Source organism: Pipistrellus kuhlii, unplaced genomic scaffold, assembly GCF_014108245.1.
Source record: "Pipistrellus kuhlii isolate mPipKuh1 unplaced genomic scaffold, mPipKuh1.p scaffold_m20_p_13, whole genome shotgun sequence".
NCBI classification, from domain to species: Eukaryota; Metazoa; Chordata; class Mammalia; order Chiroptera; family Vespertilionidae; genus Pipistrellus; species Pipistrellus kuhlii.
Window position 1 is genome coordinate 12,487,741 of NW_023425438.1, and position 20,469 is coordinate 12,508,209.

The 20,469-nt window shown below is 36.5% G+C and overlaps 1 protein-coding gene across 3 annotated transcripts in view; it reads right to left on the reverse strand.

Annotated features, from left to right (window-relative positions):
- The window catches only part of BABAM2 (BRISC and BRCA1 A complex member 2), a 317,151-nt gene that overhangs the window by 208,107 nt on the left and 88,575 nt on the right, over positions 1 to 20,469 (reverse strand). For all 3 annotated transcript variants that reach the window (XM_045580572.1, XM_036434893.2, XM_045580573.1), the window contains one exon: positions 10,617 to 10,691. In XM_045580572.1, coding sequence (XP_045436528.1) covers positions 10,617 to 10,691 — 75 coding nt within the window. The remainder of the gene's footprint in view (positions 1 to 10,616; positions 10,692 to 20,469) is intronic.

Here is a 20,469-nt window from a genome sequence, read left to right on the forward strand (position 1 = left end):
AGGAACATGATGAACTGCACAATGAGTCTGCATCAGCAAAATCTAGACAATGGGAAACTCTATAAGTGAATGACCTGGGTTCTTCAACAACAACACTGTAAGGAAAAGAGAAGAATAAAGGATGAACCTGTAGATGAAAAGAGACTTTAGAAACTTATCAAATTTAAAACAATAGGTAAGACTCAACTCCAGTTGAAGGGCCCATACTTGGGTGATGAACCTCATGGGTTCCAATCTAAAATTAGGGTAGTGATTACTTTTGGAGGAAGTGGTTGGTTAGGGATAGAGCACTTAAGAGTTCATGGTACAAAAATAGGGAAAACTCTCTACCAACATGGCGATTGGAACAGATATTACTATTCGCATTTTATAATTCAGGAAACTGAAGCTTAGGAGGTGTGAAGTTAAACAGTAAGTGGCAGGTGTGCAGTTTTAGTTCCAACACAGGTGACCTGACAAGCTGTAACTCTTGCCCAGGGCTTAACTGAGATTTAACACCCCTTTTTAAAGAGGTATATTGTCAAAAACCGAAGTGCACAAATCTTGAGTGAGCCTTAACTTGAGAGTAAAGTTCAATAAACTTGACATATGAAACACTGTTTTGCTCTGATGGTTTTAAATGTCCTATCATGAGAGGAAGGCATAACCTCTTTAAGAAAATAACTCAGTGCAAAGCCAAGTTGTTGACAATTTAATACTGATAAGAAATGCACTGAGAACTTCAGTAATAGTGAGGTTTTCCTGTAATTAGAGATTGGACAATCAGGATATGCATCTTATGTGATCCAATGTTTTAGTTCTCTTTTTTACTGATCAAAATAAACTCTTTCCTGGGGACTTTTGAATAGAACCAAGGTATGTTACTATGGGTGAGAGATGACAAAGTAGCTTCTCTCCATAGAAAAAGAGACATGCATGGGACATTTGAAAGGGAGCTCTCAAAGATTAAAAAAACAACAACAACAAACCTTGTCAGGTTAGCTAACAAAAGGGGAAATTTACACAGCACCACAGAGGAGGTAGGGGAAAACACTAGGAAGTTTTGTGGGAATTACAAGATTTTCTTAAACCAATAAAGAAAAAGTAATTTGACTATAGTGAGGTTTAAAGAAGCTATTTGGAACTACCCATTAGAGTAGGTTTAACTCTTTTAAATTAATTCCATGTAATAAAGTTAATTCATACATAAGGACCCACAAAATGGGTGCCAGCCAATGTCATAAAATAAACCCAAGTAAGCCAGCTCTTACAGAAACAATTCTCAAGGAAACCTAACATACACCAATCATAACCCTCCAACTCAGCTTTAGCCACTCACCTTACTACAGAAAATAAGACTTGCTGGCCTTAGGAAACCCCTACGTATGTCCTGTTACCTCTCCTAACATCCTATAAACCTGCTCTTGCCCAATATCCCGCAGGAGGAATGTTCCATGTGTATGAGGAACTAATTTGTTTCAGTTTTGTTACCTGACATATGTAGCATTTGGGCCTGGACGTGTTGTAAATCATAGTAATTAGTAAATATTTGTCCTGTTATTTTAATAATTTTTATAACAATCAGAATAATAGAACCAATAATAGATAACATTTATAGAGTGTTCTGTGGTAGTTGCTGAATTAACTAGTTAAATGTATTAACTAAATCTTCACGACCACTCTCGCAAGTAGGTAGTTACATATTTCTTATATAACTACCTACTAAGTAAGCAGCACAGCTGGAATACTGATCTTTTTGTGTGTTTGCATTTATCCACAGCTCTGCAGTTACTTGGCAGTTAATCTTCCTGTTGGACTAACCCCACTCTAAATAAGTACCACAACTCCTGTGGTGGGTAATTAGGAGAAACTAAGTGTTCTCTAGAGGGAATACCTATCTGAATCAGTTCCAACCTGAGGAAGGAAACATTAGAAGTAGACTTACCTAAAACTTAACTAGCTGTAACTCTTTGACCCAGTATATTCCAAACACATGGAATATTCCAAACCCGTGTGTTCTAGTAATTCATCAGAAAAGATTCATCCTGTAAACTACAGGTTTCCCTAGTACAGTGATTGGCACATAGTAGGCACTCAACATTAACTGAATGAAATACAGGTAACACTCACAGCACATGCATAATATAATATCAAGAAATTAAACCAGATAATCTCTAGTGGCCCCTTTCTTTTAAAAAAAAAAAAAAGTATTTTTTAATTGATTTCAGAGAGGCAAAAGAAGAGAGAGATATATAGAAACATCAACAAGAAAGAATAATTGATCAGCTGCCTCCTGCACGCCCCCTACTGGGAATCGAGCCTGAAATCCAGGCATATCCCTGACCAGGAACTGAACCATGACCTCCTGGTTCATAAATCTATGCACAACCACTGAGCCACGAAGAAGGGGCTGCTCCTTTCTTTCTAATTAGTAATTGAAAGACTGAAATAAAGAAAGGATTGAAGGTGGATCCCTAGAGAGAAGGGAAAGGAAGAAAACAAATACAGAACAATGTAACTGAGAAAACCAATAATGATAACATGATAGAAATTTTCTCACTAATGTATAAATTTACATGGATATTTGTCTTTATTTTCAGTTTGCTGGGAGTCTCTATTATCACAAAAGGTAAAAATATAATTAACATGCATCCCTTCATCACTCTATTACACAGAGACATACACATGCCATTAAAAACATCCTCTGAAATAAAAGTGGAGAAAAAAAATCAGTAAACTTTTTTAAATTCACACATTCTTTTTTTGGAGGGAGGGGAGTGTTAACCCATTTTTTTGGCTTGTTATTCACTAAAAACTATAAGATATGTCAGTGTCAAGGCCATGTGTTGAGAGTCTACGGGATTCTTTTTTTTTTTTTTTTTTAGTATTCTCTTTTATTGGCAGGTTTTCTTAGATCTGTCATCTGGAAGAGCTCATTCTGCACAGTTGATGATTTTCCATAGGTTATGTTTTCAGGCTGAATCATAGTCTTTTGTAGCCATAATCTGCAAGTTCTCATCACATTCATACAATATTTAAAACATTTTTCAAAATGTAATATATGAGATTTTCCCCATCTTCAGAATTAAACCAATATCAAAATGTCTTAGAAGAATTAATTGTGGTGCAGAGAATAATTAAACTTTATAACTTCGAACCCTAAATCTACCACAGAGTTGTAAACCTAATATTTATGTATTCTTACTAAAGGTTATCTGCATCAGTTAACCAGGTTCACCAATGCTACACTGCGTGACTTGATTCTGATTTACAGTTAAGATTGTTAAAACTTGTATTCTGTGCCCTTGCTTCACATGACATTGTAAATATTGCATAAGAAGACTGGAATGCAATAGCCATAAAAATAATTGTAGGCTATTACATAATCAGGAGTCTGTTTCTATTCTTTATTAGGCTAGTCTCATCATATCAAGTAAAATATATGTACTGAACAAAAATAGAATGAGTTCTAGAATTATATTTCCTTTTATGTTTTCTTTAGATTTTAAGATTTTAATTATTATAATTGTGGATCATAATATTTCTTTTTTTTTTTTTTACCAAAGCAGAGTTCAGTTGAATAATATAAGAACTCATGTACATTATCATTAAATCATTTTATATATGCTATATACACATGCATATTTTTTTTTCTTTAAAAGCAAATTCTTCCTGAGTATACTTTGTGTTCAGGGCACTGTGCTAGAATTCAGGAAAATACAAACGTGAATTAGACTAAGTCTTCCACAAGAAGCTTAAAACTCATAAATATCAGCCCTTCCCTACCATTTTTACGGCTACCAGTGTATCATTTCACTTCTATGCTGTTCAAGGAAACAGTCCTAGATAATGTGCTACTGAGGTAAATAAATTAAGTTGAACTTTTAGCTATGTGCCATCAAGTACAAATGTTTTACTATGATTACGGATTGCCTGGGTGTCCCACCATAAAACCTCAGCCTTAGTCATGTTAATTCTCAACATATGTGTTTATGCTAATTTGTTAACAGGGATCAACTATCAAATGAACACTAGAGTGTTCATAATAACTCAAAAGAATGATTCTGAGAAACAGAAAAGAATAGCCTCATGTTGATTTCCAAGTTTTTTCAACATCAGTTACAGCAACTAGAAAAGGCTAAATCATTCTAAAATTATTATGAGAACTTACTTAACTTTGTTCAGGGTGGAAAACAGATCCTACCTAGCATTAACAGGGCTCATCAGTCTTGCTCTTGAATGACGCAATTGTTTAGAGGCGCTAATACAGTTTCCTGGACAGGCTACAGTATGTCAAAGGAAACAAGGTTGGATTACTGCACCAGTCTAAAGGCCGCATGTGTGCGACCACAGGACTGAAGCAGGTTCCAGTCACTGCCAACTGCCTTGCTGAAGTCACTTTTTAGAAAGGGGTGGAGGTGAAATGTGTTAACAGGACGGTTATGTGTTTCCACCAGAAAGTTCCTGTCAAAAAAAAGTATTTTCATAATTACATCATATCAGAGGCTAGAAAGAACTTGGCTGGGCACTGAATATGCAAGAATAAAGTTCCACCCCTTTAGCAGAGAAAGGGCCTGCTCCTAACTAGCTTCCATGGGCAATCTGTTGTGGTGGGAAAAGCATGGCTCTGAGTGAGACGGACCTGTGCTCTGCCATCCACAGCTTCCATAACCCTGGCCAGCCCACTTAACTGCTCTCAGCTTAAGTTTCCTCACCTACAAGAAATGGAGATAATAATGCCTTCCTGTATGAGTCAAGATTTTTCTGATTATAAACAACAGAAGCCTAAGTCATACTTCAGAAAAATAAAAAAGATAACCTATTTGGAAAACTATGGGAGAGGCTCAAAGACTCCAAAAGATAGCTGGTTATAGGAGCTAAAACCAAAACAGCTCCTCCAAGGTGAAAAACTGAAACCCACAGTCTCACCACTGATGGTACTCTTTCTCTCTAAATCTCTCTTCTGTACTTCTTTTTCCATGTTTCTCACCTGTACTCTTTTTTCATCCTTACTTCTTCACTCGCACAAAATAGAGCTGCCCTCTTGAATGTGGTAGCCACTAACCAAATGTGGTGGTCAAGCATTTGGAATATGACTACTCCAAAATGAGAGAAGGTAAAAAATAAAATATACACCAAATTTCAAAGACTTTGTATAAAACATATATAAAATATTTCATTAATAATCCTAACTCTGAGTACGTATTAAATAATATATTGAATGTGTTAAGTAAAACATATTGTTAAAACTAATTTCACCTGTTTCTTAGTTCTTTAATGTGGATCCTAGAAATCACATGTGGCTCACACTTATGGCTTGCATTGTATTTCCACTGGACTGTGCTGATCTACGGGCTTTTCCCACACAGCAAGGAGCATGGCCGCCGGTGGCTCTGGATTCCATTCATGCGAGCTTAAAACATCACAGCAAAGAAAATGTTTTCCTCTTCCTGCTTCAACTTTCAAACGTTCCGGGAAAAATTCTGGGGCAGCTTGGATGATGTATCCAGCCCTTGGACTAATCGCTTCCAGGCAGGAGAGGAACTGTACTGTACAGCACTTTCAGAATCTCAGTTAGAGAAACTAAGACTTGAAAGAAAATTTAGTAAATTATATATTACCAACAGATTATTTTAAAATGAGAGAGAAAATGGAATAAAAAGGGAAGAAAACAGAAAGAAAAAAAAAGGACATAAAAGAAGGATGGAGAATTCACCCAAGTAGAAGGTGTAGGTCAAATATCAGCTAAGAGAGCATGGAATTAAAACCCACCCATGCTCATTAAACCAGATAGATCCCTTTACTTATCTTTCTATGCCACCCAGGTGCGGTTGTGAAGAAACATTCTTCTCCATAATCTAAAAGAGATGGTCAAACAATTGCCCACATGCCAAATCCAGCCCAGCGCCTATTTGTGAAAATAAAGTTTTATTGGAACCCAGCCACACGGGTTCATTTACATACAGTGTATGGCTGCTTTCATGCTATGACAGCAGAGCTGAGTAGTTGTGACAGAGACCATCTGGCCTGCAAGCCTAAAATTTTACAATCTTGCCCTTTAGAAAAGACATCCAGGCACTTTGATCTGGAGTGTATTTTCCTCCAAGCCCTGCTCTCTCTCTAGAGAAAGGAGGGAGAACAAGAACAATAGAATAAGAGCAGCCTGGCTGGTGTGGCTCAGCAGTAGAGTGCTGAAAAGAGAGGTCACTGGTTCAATTCCCCATCAGGGCACATGGTTGTGGGTTCAATCCACAGGGCGGGGCTGGGGAGAGCTGCAGGAGGCAGTCAACCAATCAATCAAGGCTGTTTTTCTCTAGCCTTCTCCCTACCTCTCTCTCTAAAAATCAATAAAAAAACATATTTTTTAAAAATAAAATAAACTGAGGGCAGTCATGGGTCCCCTTCTTCATGAAAGAATATTAGAACAAGTTTTTTTCCTGCAGAACAAGTTTTTAAACAATCTCACAACTTCCTTTGTGATTAAGTCTCAAATGCAAATTTTGGCTCAAATTTAGCCATGATAAATCAGACTTACTGCAGGAACAAACAGTACCCTACATATGGCGCTCTCTTCCAGGTACATATTCCTATTTGTATAAAAATATGCCCACTCCTATTTGGTTAGAGAGAAACTATTTCCTTTAAGATAAGATGAGGGTTATCTGTGAATCCTTTATGGTCTTTCAAGAAACAAACAACTGTTTTGCTTTAATACCAGATTTCACAAGAATAAGTTAAAGCAGTCTTTATTTCTAAAAGCTACTTATTAAGTGTAACTTTATGGATCCAAAAAGTTCCGTCAACCAGACGGTCTCAAATTTTGAAGCATCATTTAATCTGTGGTTTAGAGAAAAATCTTTGTGAGGTCAGCTTTTGAATTTATAATCATTTATCAGGATCAGGGTGCTTTTACTGTCTGCTATCTTATGCTCGCTGAGAAACAACTATCAATACATGTCACAATAAAAGCTTGCTGGGTTTTAAAGAAAGAGAATGTTTGGGGGAAATTATCAGTTTCCTTCATAGCAACTGTATAAAACTAAATGAACTTTCAAACAGTTCCGATAATAATTCCGACAATGCAAGAATTCATCCAAAAAGAAATTTTAAGGAGATAAATTTGCCTAATTCTCCTCTTCTGGGTACACACAATGCCAAACCCTCCTCCTTCCTGTGGAAGTTGAGAAGAATGAAACATTTCAGAACTGCAAATGTACTAATACTCAATCTTCAGTGACAAGTCATACACATGTTTAACTCATGCCATGACCTATGGACCCTGACTATATGAAAGAATGATAGGACCACCTGAAGTGGTTTTTTTCCCCAGCAACATTTCCTTTAAACTTTTCAAAGACAGAGCATCAATTAGATTATATACTTCAAGAGTATCATGAATTATTGTAAAACTATTTCTTGAAAAGCCAGGATTACTTTGACCAGTATGCTATCACTTTAGTTGTTTCTTAACAATTTCACTTGATTGGTTCAGTTTTTCAAGTTTCCATCCCGTTTCTACAACTCATTTTGTCTATTAGTGGGTAAAACAGATACATTTGGACATATAAACTTATGATGGCTTTCACAGTGCGGTAAAATTTAACTATAGCAAATCAGTAGGGTGTGTAGTCAAACTCCATGCTATCTCAATGTTAGAAGTCTACTTAACCTTTCATTTATTTGGGATGTCAAGGTAAAACTACACTGATGCCGGTAAAGAGTATCCTAACCCTAGAAATTTGAAGAGTTTATTTTAGAACTTAAGACTATCAGTCAAAAGCCTAGTAATTAAAAATTAGAAGCATCCAAATGCAAATAATATGTAAAGCAATTTCTAATGCAAACTTCATTTTTAAGAGTACAGCCAAATATTCCAAAGTTATGATTCAACAACTTCAGGAACTTAGATCTTAAAACTCTCAACAGACATTCTGGAATGCCAATTGGTAGTGGTGGTTGTTGTTGTTGTTATTGTTGTTTTTATTGTGTTGGGATTATTAAAACATGATGACAAAAATCACCAAGAGCTTGTAATTTTTTTTAATATTTTAAAATTGAATTTATTGGGGTGACATTTGTTAATAAAATTGTATAGATTTAAATAGGTATTTGTTTTGTTTTGTTTTTTGCTATTGTTTTGTGTTATTCAAAAATTTCTTTTTTGGTACTTGTTGTTTTACTCTCTTTGCATGAACAAAGATCCAAAAGGACATCAGTGCATGCCTGATTTAATACCTCAGATTTAATAGATCTTTCATGCCAATGTACCCATTTCACCTACAGGAGAAAATCATTTCATAGTACTTTTATTTGGGGGAAGGAGAAAAGCCTTCTATTAATAATTTGCCAAACAGATTCCACTTTTCTCCTATTTGATTAGGAAAAAAAAAAGAAAAAAAAAAAAGGCAAGGGCATTATAATATAAATTTAGAAGTCTCGGAAAAGAAAATGGGAAAATTTGATTTTGAAAAGAAAAATTTAAGATAGATTATGATTCAAGGAACATTTTTTTCCCCTTTGACCTTCAAGAACAGGAGCAGAGGCAACATCAAGTTCAAGTAAACAAGACAATCATGCCGAAACTGGTTTGGCTCAGTAGATAGAGCATAGGCCTGCGGACTGAAAGGTCCCAGGTTCAATTCTGGTCAAGGGCATGTACCTTGGTTGTGGGCACATCCCCAGTGGGGGATGTGCAAGAGGCAGCTGATCAATGATTCTCTCTCATCGATGTTTCTAACTCTCTATCCCTCTCTCTTCCTTTCTGTAAAAAATCAATAAAAATATATTTAAAGAAAAAGAAGAAAAAAAAAGACAACCAATCAAACTGGTAAGGCCCCAAAAATCAAACAAAGATACTATAATTGTAAATTGTGGAGTAAAATGAGTACAAAAATAAGGTACTTTCCTAAATTACTGCATCTGGTTTTAAATAGTCTGAAATAGAGTTTTAACTGGAATATATGGAGGTCAATGAGTCTGTGATCTAAGAGTTTCCAAGGAAACTGCTTGCTATTCTAATGGAGCACAGTAAGTGCTGAAACTGAATTAGTTATGCTTAGTAATCACAGCTCTAATACATATATTTCCTATAACAGGAGTGAGGAGAAACTAATGTAAATCGCTCACTTCCATTCTCACTTGGACTTCACAACTCCTGGATATAGAGTAGAAAACTAGCCTTCTAGAAACTAAAAATGAAAGTGTAATGAAGCACAAAAATCCAATGCTTTACTTAATGAAACATGAAAATTAAAAAAGTGTTCCTTAATCTTTTCTATTGTCTATAATTTATATTCCAGAAGACCACACTTCCAATCATAATCAAGATTAATGTCTAATATTATTTACTCACTACAGTATGCAGGAAAACTTGTATAGGACTCTGTCTTCTCTTTAAACTGTTATAAACACTGCTAACCCTTTGAACAACATCAAATTAGGAAGGTAGAGATTTTTCGTACATTAGACTAAAGCTATATAGCCCCAGGTTGAAATATGGAACTGAGGACAGTCACAACCAAAACCTGCATCTAGTGATGAACCTAGGCCTTGGTCTTAGGCTTCCAGTTCAGAACTTGCTCCCTGGTCCATTTATTAATAGTTTCTTTCTCCCTAACCTCAGCCTAGCCACTTGCATTCTACCTTTTTCTGCAAAGCATCTGCAGATCCCTCTCCAAGCCACACCTTGCCTGCATTATTTTTAAAGAATATCATGGCCAGGCCAGTGTGGCTCAATGGTTAAACATTGACCTATGAACCAGGAGGTCATAGTTTATTCCTGGTCAGGGCACATGCCCAGGTTGTAGGTTCAATCCCCAGTAGACGGTGTGCGGGAGGCAGCCAATCAATGATTTGCTCTCATCATTGATGTATCTATCTCCCTCTCCCTTCCTCTCTGAAATCAATAGAAATATATTAAATATTTTTAAAAATAAAAATAAAGAATGCTATGTATACTGGCCTAATTTGATTCTTGTTCTCTTCAGGTCGGGCCAACTATGAGGTGACTGAGATCAAATGCTAATATAAAGTACAGAAAATAAAATGCCATTCAGCAAGGCATAGTTAGTATGCAATCCGACTTAAAGACGGAATGCATATCAGACAACTTCTAACAGGTCTTTCATGCCAAGAAGGTTATTGACTATAAAGGGGTGTTTTTTCCAAAGTTTAATTTACTTATACTAACTTTATCTTATAATTAAACATCATTACAAAATTATTTTTAGGGCTACTCTTTTAGCTTTTAGGTAACAATGGAACTTAATGGATCTTCATGCAGTTAATCTATATATATAAAAGCTCAGCAACTAGAACAGTGGATTGCGTCAATCCATGGCTATGACACAAACTGCAACAGCCAACCAGCCAGATCTGGCCCCCAATTGGCCCCCAACACCCCAATTGGGAGCAGGGCCAGCCAGTCACCACTCATGGCTGGCCTGGCCTGATGGGCCACCATGTGGCTGGCCGACCAAATCCCACCCATGCACAAATTCATGCACCAGGCCTCTAGTATTTTAATAGAATTAATCATCCAAACAAATGCTGGTAAATCAATCACATACATATTCAGAGTAATATAATTACTTTAAAAGTTCATTTATAGTCTCATATTGACAACTACATAATTTTACCTTGAGAAGGTATGTGGGAATGTTACTGAAATCCACCGGCAACTTCAAAAGGAAGCGAGCTGAAAATTCACCAGTCTGCAGAAAGAAAGGTATAATAAGATTAAAAATAAAAAAATAGATTGTGACATGATAATTACAGCCAAAACCACAAATTCAACCTGTTCAAAATATAGGCATCTTCAGTTTGGGTAAAACAATATGAAACAAACAAACAAACAAAAAGGATGAAAAAGTAAGGGAAGATTTTTAAAAAGTATTAAATTATTAGTTACCAAAAAGTACAATAAAACTTTTAAAATCTGTATTATAAATGCAATAAAATAATAATGCAGTAGTAATAACTTTTTTTATTTTTAAGTATAAAAAGAATACCTTAATGTATAGTTTCTTAAAAACCCGAACAATAGAGATAGACCTGCCCCTTTGATTCCTTTACTTTTACTGAAGCATTCAGACCACTTCACTAATATAGAAGTAGGCAAAAAAAGGTTAATAATAATGAATAATATAATAATTAGTAAATACATAATAATTCAAGAATAAGCTCCATGTTTCACACATTCACAATCATTAGCCTACTTTTGCCCCTCCCTATATTTATAACCCACAAGCTCAGGACATATATCATCAGCCTTCATAATTTTTCTAGAAGTGCACACAAGGTCAAACTTCTACCTCTATAAAGCAATTCATCAGTGGATACGCCAAATAAGATTTAATTCCTTGAAAATCTGTTAATATTACCATCAACTAATATTTTTCAGTGATTCTTTCTGTAAATCAGTCTTCATAAGAAAGATATACAAAGATTTGGCAATTTAAAACTTTAACTAAGCTATCAATAATACTTTGTATTTTTAAAAAGAGGAAACTCATTAGAGAAAAAAATTTTCAATTTTTATGATGGGAAAGGCTAAGGAATCACATTTTTATATGTTTTTATTGATTTCAGAGAGAGGCAGGGAAAAGGGAGAGAGAGATAAAACCATCAATGATGAGAGAGAATCATGGATTACCTATTTCCTGCATGCCCCCTAATGGAAATCGAGCCCACAACCCAGGTACGTGCCCTGACCAGGAATGAAACTATGACGTCCTGTTTCAAGAGTCTCTGCTCAACCACTGAACCACACCAGCTGGGCTAAGGAATCACATTTTTTAAAATCTTTGCCATAGTCTAGAGGAGGGGTTTTCCAATTGGGTTGTAAGACACGTAGGGGGTTCCAAGGGAAGTCTTGCAAAAGCAACAAAGATGAATGCTGAGCTGGTGGGATTCTGGGTCTTCCAGCCTCTCTCATTGCAAGCCTGCAGCTCAGCTTGGGATTTTGACATGTTGGGTTTCATGGTTACATGTTGTGTGGACAAAGAACTTCAGGAATAATCTAGAACCCCTCTTAAGAGTTTATTTCTATCGTTTCAAGTTGTGACTACTGTAGAGTTCCCAATATCTCCACTCCCTTCCCCCCTTATGAAAACAAGCACTTCAAGCTGCCCAAAACATGTCTTTAAACACAGTACGCACTTACAGGTTTTTAATGGATGAGTGGATGAGCACACACAGTACACATGCACACTTCTTACAGCTGATCCACTACATGCACCATTTGTTTCTATTAATACAAACACCCTAGCAACTAGCTCCAAGGTCTTGGCCCTAATTTTAAAACTCTGACCTAAAACCTTAAAAATGCAAACAGAAATATAAACCTTGAGCTCAAAAAGATCACAATGATAACTACCATCTGCATGGTTGTTTGCTGTTTGTTTTACTGCTTACATCTTTTAACTTATATCAACTCTGGCTAAGGACAAGCACTTCTTCATTACTGCAAGCCTAACCCTGTGACAGAAAAGGCAGAATGAGAGAAATGAATGAACAGAATCAAAGCTGAGGCAGTCAGACAGAGTCACAGCAGGCACTGTGCCACCAGGACTCCAAAGGTGAGAAAGAGGACTAAACCTGAGAGCTGAGAGCTGTACTCAGTATAAAAATCAATACATTCACTCTACTCAAAGCCTAACATCTAAGAGGATAGTTAAGAACCACTTAAGGATACATAAACAACTCATCATAGTGAGTGGAAGGAGGTGTCTGAAAAATCCTAATAAAATTCTTACCTTCTGTCAAGGTCCAAGATTATTAAAAAGATGTGGTTTTGGTACTATGATAAGCTTTTAGAACTAACATGAGCTCCTAGAACTCTAGAACTAACATACCCTATTAAATGTGATTCTTTGAACCTAGGAGAGTCTGTTTTTTTTTTAAGTATGAGAGGTCATACTTTAAAAGGAGGTAAGTATAGGGGCAACATTAAAAAAAAAAAAAAAAAAAAAGTACAGAGTTAAATAGGAGCTTTTAAGAGGGGCACCCAGCCCAATTGGAGTTTGGTGAGGGATATTAGAACAAAAACAGAAAAGTCATCCTATCTAATGAACAAAATAAACAAACAGAACAGAAACAGACTCAGAGATACAGAGGACAGAGCTGTCAGAGGGGAGGGGAGTTGGGTCACTGTTACTGGAGTGAACAGCACTGATACTGATCTGAGGTCACCCAGAAACTCCCTTCTCCATAGGTGAGCTATTGTATTTCCAAACCCCTGTAGGAAGCTGCAACAATCATTCATAAAATCAGTGAACACCAAAATGGCTACTACATGTATATGGAACATTTGTTAAGTCATTCCTGTAGAGGTTGACACAGGTTTTTAAAAAGTACCAAGGGATTAAAAGATTACTATTGGTTGGACAGACAATAGTTAAGTCAGACTCCATTCATTTTTTTAAATATATTTTATTGATTTTTTACAGAGAGAAAAGGGAGAGAGACAGAGAGCTAGAAACATCGATGAGAGAGAAACATTGACCAGCTGACTCCTGCACACCCCCCACCGGGGATGCGCCCGCAACCAAGGTACATGCCCTTGACCGGAATCGAACCCGGGACCTTTCAGTCTGCAGACAGACGCTCTCCCACTGAGCCAAACCGGTTTCAGCTCCATTCATTTCTTAATCGTTTTCAAATTTTAGAGACAAACAACCTACCAAGTTATAAGTAGCCACTCGTAAACACTAGACTAAAATGTGAATCTGTAAGTTAAGATGGCAATCTCAAAACTTTGCATTTCTTAGATTCAATGGGTCTTATATTTTTAAATAACAAAAGGAGTGAATGTGGGATTTAAAAAATTAAAAGACTCTTGTACATATAAGGTAATCAGGAAAATAATTGCATATTTAGCACTTGGACTCATTTGAACTGCTTGTTATTTTAGTACATAAACAGAGCTTTAGTTCTTTTGCCCTTTTTTAGTTTGTACAATATATTTTTATTCCACTAGCTATTTCAGACCAACATTCTTTTAAAAATGCTCAGATGAGCCTGGCCGGCAAGGCTCAGAGTTTGAGCATCGTCCTATGAGCCAGAAGGTCATGGTTTGATTCCGGTCAGGGCACATGCCCGGGTTGCAGGCTCGATGCCCAGAGTGGGATGTGCCAGAGACAGCGGATCAAAGATTCTCTCTCATTGTTATTTCTCCTTCTCCCTTCCGCTCAAAAATAATAAAAATATATTTTTAAATGCTCAGATTATCCTTTCATTATCCCTTCTCAAAACATTGATCCTAGAGCTAGTATAAACGTATGTTTATTGGCAACAGACCGATTTATACAACTAAATTCATAATAAATGAATCTTAATGCTGTGAAGAGAATTTAATCTAACAGAAACCATAAAGAGTACTTTATGATCTCCAACTTTCAAGCCTACTATACATTCTTTATTTTGATGTTGAGAGACTAAATAAAACAGCACTTATTTCTAACAGCATGGAAACATCAGAAACTAGGCAAGAATTCCGTTTTCAGTTTGACCCTGACTTTCCTTGTGAGCTGTAAGGTAATTTTCCTCTGGGAAAGTGAGTAAATAGTGATTTAAAACATATCTTACTATAAAAGTTCAACTATAAGCATGATATGAGGAGCAAAACATAAGTCAGAAATCCTTTCTGAGTTCTACCTCCAACAGTGACTTTTCCCGTGTTTTTATAATACATTTGAAGTTCCAAGTTACTCAAGCATTTATGGTCATTCTGTGGTAATGTCAGACTGCTTCCATAGCAATCTTTCCTGTAAACTGAAAATGAGACATTTAGATGCAGCCAAGTGAACAGAATAATTTGATTTTTTTTTTTTCAATCCTTGGTCAAATCCTCTCTTGGATAGATGTAGAAAATTATCTGACCTATGACTGTTAAAATGTCAGCCATTCTGCCAACTGCCTTAATGGCAATTCCCCAGCATTAGCAATAAGTACATGCATCCTTCTTTCTTTCAAGTTATGGTACATTGGCAAGTAACAAACAAACAACACTGAGTTTGGGCAATGTATTAGGTCTAAGCTTTTCTCCTGGGAACAGCAGCTGTGTCATAGTTCCCTCCCCCTTTTGGAAGTGACAGGTAAACATCTTATGCAGAATGGATTCCAAATCCAGGTTGCTCTGTAAAGGGGAATTTTACTTTCTTACAGACCGTTCCCTGTCAACAAGCTTTCATCTGAAATTAGTTGCTCTTACCACTTAGATAGCTAAAAGCTAAGAAATACTCAAGAGTGGCTGTAATTTCAGCTGGGTGATTCTTCAAATGGACTCTGGCAACCAATAGGCTAAGTCTGGAGATTGTTCCTTGGCAAATGCATAATTATCTACTGCATGTAAAAAGGAAAGCCAAAGTTAGGCTAATTAGAACATCTCATACTTTGCAAAAAAGGTGTTCTAAGATTGTTCTAATTTCTAATACTGTTTAATTATTCCCCAAACCCAGTTCAGTAGATCTAATTCATTTATACCTATTTTAGAAAAGAGAAAACTGAGGCTTGGAATAGTCCAAAAACTTGTCTACAATAATTGAGAGAATAATAGAATCAGAGCTCAACCTAAGGTTTAAGATGTATTCATCCATTCATTGCTACAGGTTAAGAGCCTAAAATGTGTCAGGACCTATAAAGACACTGCAAATATTATTAGTAAAATATAAATGATACAGTCAGCATGATGAAAGGGTAAAATGCCTACAGTGAAGTAAACTCTATCTGGCAAGGTTATCATTCAGAATTGAAGGAGATCAAGAATTTCCCAGACAAGCAAAAGCTCAAGTTTGTCACCATGATATCAGCATCACAAGAAATGTTATGCCCTGCCGGGACCGGTTTGGCTCAATGGATAGAGCGTCGGCTTGGGGACTGAAAGGTCCAGGTTCAATTCCGGTCAAAGGCATGTACCTTGGTTGCGGGCATATCCCCAGTAGGGGGTGTGCAAGAGGCAGCTGATCGATGACTCTCTCTCATTGATGTTTCTGGCTCTCTATCTCTCTCCCTTCCTCTCTGTACAAAATCAATAAAATATATTTAAAAAAAAAAAAAAAGAAAGAAAGAAATGTTATGCCCAGCTGATGTGACTCAGTGGTTGACTCAGTGGTTGAGCATTGACCTATGAACCAAGAGGTCACAGTTCGATTCTAGTCAGGGCACATGCCTGGGTTATAGGCTCAATCCCCAATAGGGGGCCTACAGGAGTCAGGAAATCGATGATATTCTTCTCTCTTCAGTGTTTCTCTATCCCTCTCCCTTCCTCTCTGAAGTCAATAAAAATAAATTTCTTTTCAAAAGGAAATTCTTTAAGTGGAAAAGGTAAAACTAGAAATAAGAAAATATATGAAAGAAAAACTCTCATTAGTAAAGGCAAGCATATCAAAAAAGTAGTAGACTAACCATTTATAAAACTAGTATGAAAACAATAAAAATGGCAGTAAGTACATACCTATCAACAAATACTTTTTTAATATTTTAATTGATTTCAGAGAGAAAGGGAGAGGAAGAAATAGAAACATCAATGATGAGAGAAAAATCATTGTCTGCCTCCTGCATGCCCCTTCTCTGGGAATTGAACCTACAATCTGGGCATGTACCCTGACTGAGAATCAAACCGTGATATCCTGGTTCATAGGTCAGCATCAACCACTGCGCCATGCCAGGAAGGCTCCACAAATACTTTAGATGTAAATGGACTAAATTCTCCATTCAAAAGACATAGATAGGATGGCTGAATAGATTAAAAACAACAAAAAGACCATTATATATTCTACCCGCATGAGACTCATTTCAGAACAAAAGATACACATTGACTGAAAATTAATGGATGGAAAAAGATATTTCATGAAAATGAAAACTTTTTAAAAGCTGGAATAGTAATACTTATAGGCAAAATAAACTTTCAAACAAAGGTTATAACAAAAGACAAAGAAGGACCTAGAAATTCCACTTCTGGGTGCTTATCCAAAGAAAGTGAAACATGAATTCAAAAAGATATATACAACTCTATATTCAATGCAACATTATTTACAATAACCAATATATGGAAGCCAACTAGGTATCCAATGATAGATGAATGGACAGAGAAATGGTTATGTATACACACACACACACACACACACACACACACACACACAAAACACTGGATTATTTTGAAGTCATGAAAATGAATAAAATCTTGCCATTTTCAATAATACAGATTGATCTAGAATATGGACTTACTTATGCTAAGTAAAATAAGTCAGAGAAAGACAAATACTCTACCATTTCACTTATATGTGGACTCTAAAAAACTAAACAAATGAACAAAGAAAACAGACTCCTAACAGAGAACTGATAGCTGCCAGAGCATTGGGCAGAGGAGGACTGGGCAAAAAGATAAAAGCAATTAAGAGGTACAAACTTACAGTTTTGATGTACTAAACAGTTAAGAGGGTAAATTTAATTTTATATATCTTTTACCATAATAAAATAAACTATATTTAAAAAAAAAGAAAAATTTTAAAAACCACCTTGAACTGAATAAACAAGATGATTTGTAACAAGAATAAATTTTAATCCTAATAGTTCAAAGGCATTAATCATGTATATAAGACCTTGGAAACTATGTCCATTTAAGAAAAAAGTGAAGAATAAGCCAAAACCGGTTTGGCTCAGTGGTAGAGCGTCGGTCTGCGGACTGAAAGGTCTCAGGTTCGATTCCGGTCAAGGGCATGTACGTTGGTTGCGGGGCACATCCCCGGTAGGGGGTGTGCAAGAGGCAGCTGGTTGATGTTTCTCTCTCATTGATGTTTCCAGCTCTCTATCTCTCTCCCTTCCTCTCTGTAAAAAATCAATAAAATATATTTTTAAAAAACAACAAAAAAAATGAAGAATAAGACAGAGGAGGCATATTTAACCTCAGTAAAGGAAGACTAAGTGAAACCTAAAAGAATTAGCACTGAGAAGGGAACCTAAACTTATTCTGTGCTTAATTAGACTACAGAGTTTATTAACGTACTTATTCAACTAATGTTGACAGAGAGTAAACAATGTGGCAGGCACTGTTCTGGGTGTTTCTGATATAGGACGAACAGAACCAGGATCCCTGCCTCCATGGAATTCATATCCCAGTGTAAGAGACAGACAAGCAATAAACGTAAGTAAGTGTGTAGGCTGCTTCTAGGTGGCTTCCAATAGTCCCTGGCAGTCGCACTCTTATGTCATTCCTCCATGTATGTAGACTGGACTTAACAAACAGAATACAGCAAAGATGATGAGATGTCTCTTCTGAGATTAGGTTAGAAAGAAAGTGACTCTGTCTTGCCCACACTCTCGCTTTCCTGACTAACTGACTGACTGACTGACTGCTCTGATGAAACTAGCTGCCCTGGGGAGAGGCCCTGAGAAGAGGCAAGGAGCTGAGGCAGCCTCCAGCCAACAGCCAGCTCTGAACTGAATGGTACCAAAAGCCTCATGAATGAGCTGAGAATGGATTAATCTCCAGGTGAGTCCTAAAATGACTGCAGCCCTGGCCAATACCTTGAGTGCAGTTTATGAGAGACTAAGCAGAGAGTCTACATAGTCTACTGACAAACAAAAACTATGATAATCAATGTTGTTTTATCCCAGAGGGAAGTGGGAGGGGCAGGCAGAGATTAACAGAAGAATTTATATGCATACCCATGGACATAGACAACAATGCAGTGAAGGTGTGGCAGGAAGGGGGGTTCACTGGTAGGAAAAGGGGGACATCTATAATGCTTTGAACAATAAGAATAAATTTTAAAATAATAATAAATAATAAAATACTAACATGCAAAAAATAAAAATAAAAATTGTTTTAAACCACTAGTTTCAAGAACAATTATCTAATGCAGCAACATATAACTAATACAACATATTAATTATATGGTATGTTAAAAAGAGATGCAAAAATGTAGAGCAGGGTACAGGTGAAGGGGTACAAATTACTCTTTTAAAAAGAGGTGTTACAAAGACTTGCAAGTGAATGTTTACAGCATTATTCTTAACAGTTAAAACATTAAAACCCAAATGTCCATCGGTTGGTGAATGGATAAACAAAATGTGGCATGTCTATTCAATGGAGTATTAGTCAACCACAAAAAGAAACGAAATGCTAAGACATGCTACAACATGGATGAACCACAAGGTATTAAAAGAAAGAAGCCAGTTATAAAAACTACATATTATATGATTTGATTATATGAATGTTCAAGAAAGAACATCTATACAGTAGAAACTAGTTTAGTGGTTACCCAGGTCTGGAGTTAGGGATAGGATTAGCTGTAAATGGCATGAGAAACCTTACAGGGTGATGAAATCATTAAAAAAAACTGGATTGTGTTTGTGGTTGTTCAACTCAGCAAATGTGTTAAAAATCATTGCATTGTACACTTAATACAAGTAAATTTGTGGTATATAAATTATATCTCAAAAAAAGTTACTTAATAAAACCATGCATGTTAACACAGGCATGGCTGAGACTATGACAAATGAGTAAAAACTATAAGGAAGGGTATTAGGCATAATTTTTAGAGGAACTACACATACAACAGGAAAGCTATATATACAAAGCCTACAGCATAAACAACCTGGTGTGTCTGCAGCTCAGCAAAGATGTGGCTAGAGCTGAATATTTTTAATAGGAAGGTAGGAGATGAAATGAGGGAATTAATGATGAATAAAGAATGGTGGTGATAGAAATCATGTAGAACATTCTATGCCACTAGCTTTTAACATGAGAGACAAAGAAAGTTATACCAGTATGAAAGTTCTAGGCTGAGGAATGATATGATCTGACTTGCATTTCAAAAGGATTATACAAGCGTGGCCAGTGTTGTTCAGTGGTTAAGTGTCAACCCATGAACCAGGAGGTCATGGTTCAATTCCTGGTCAGGGCACATGCAAGCTTGATCTCCAGTAGGGTGTGTGCAGAAGGCAACCAAGCAATGATTCTCTCTCATCACTGACATTTTTTTCTCTCTCTCCCTCTCCCTCTCTCTGAAATCAATAAAAATATTTTTTTAAAGAAAGGATCATATAACATAAACTATAAAAAGAAATTATAAAAAGACCCATAAAAACTAGCTATCTCCAGAGTTAACCTCTCATATCTGACTGGGATACTAAAGGAGATCTGGACACAGACAATAAGGTGGTGAAGGCCTGGGGTGGGGGACATGGCCTGGAAGAGTAAATGGAGTGGGGGAAAGGGTCATATGTAATCCTTTCAAAAATAAAGATGTGGAAGGAGGGAAGGAAGGAAGGAAGAAAGGAAGGAAGGAAAGAACGAAGGAAGGAAGGAAGGAAAGAACGAAGGAAGGAAGGAAGGAAAGAAGGAAGGAAGGAAGGAAGGAAGGAAGGAAGGAAGGAAAGAAGGAAGGAAGGAAGGAAGGAAGGAAGGAAGGAAGGAAGGAAGGAAGGAAGGAAGGAAGGGAAATTTGCCAGTGTCTCAAAATGTGGCCTATGAACCACCTGCATCAA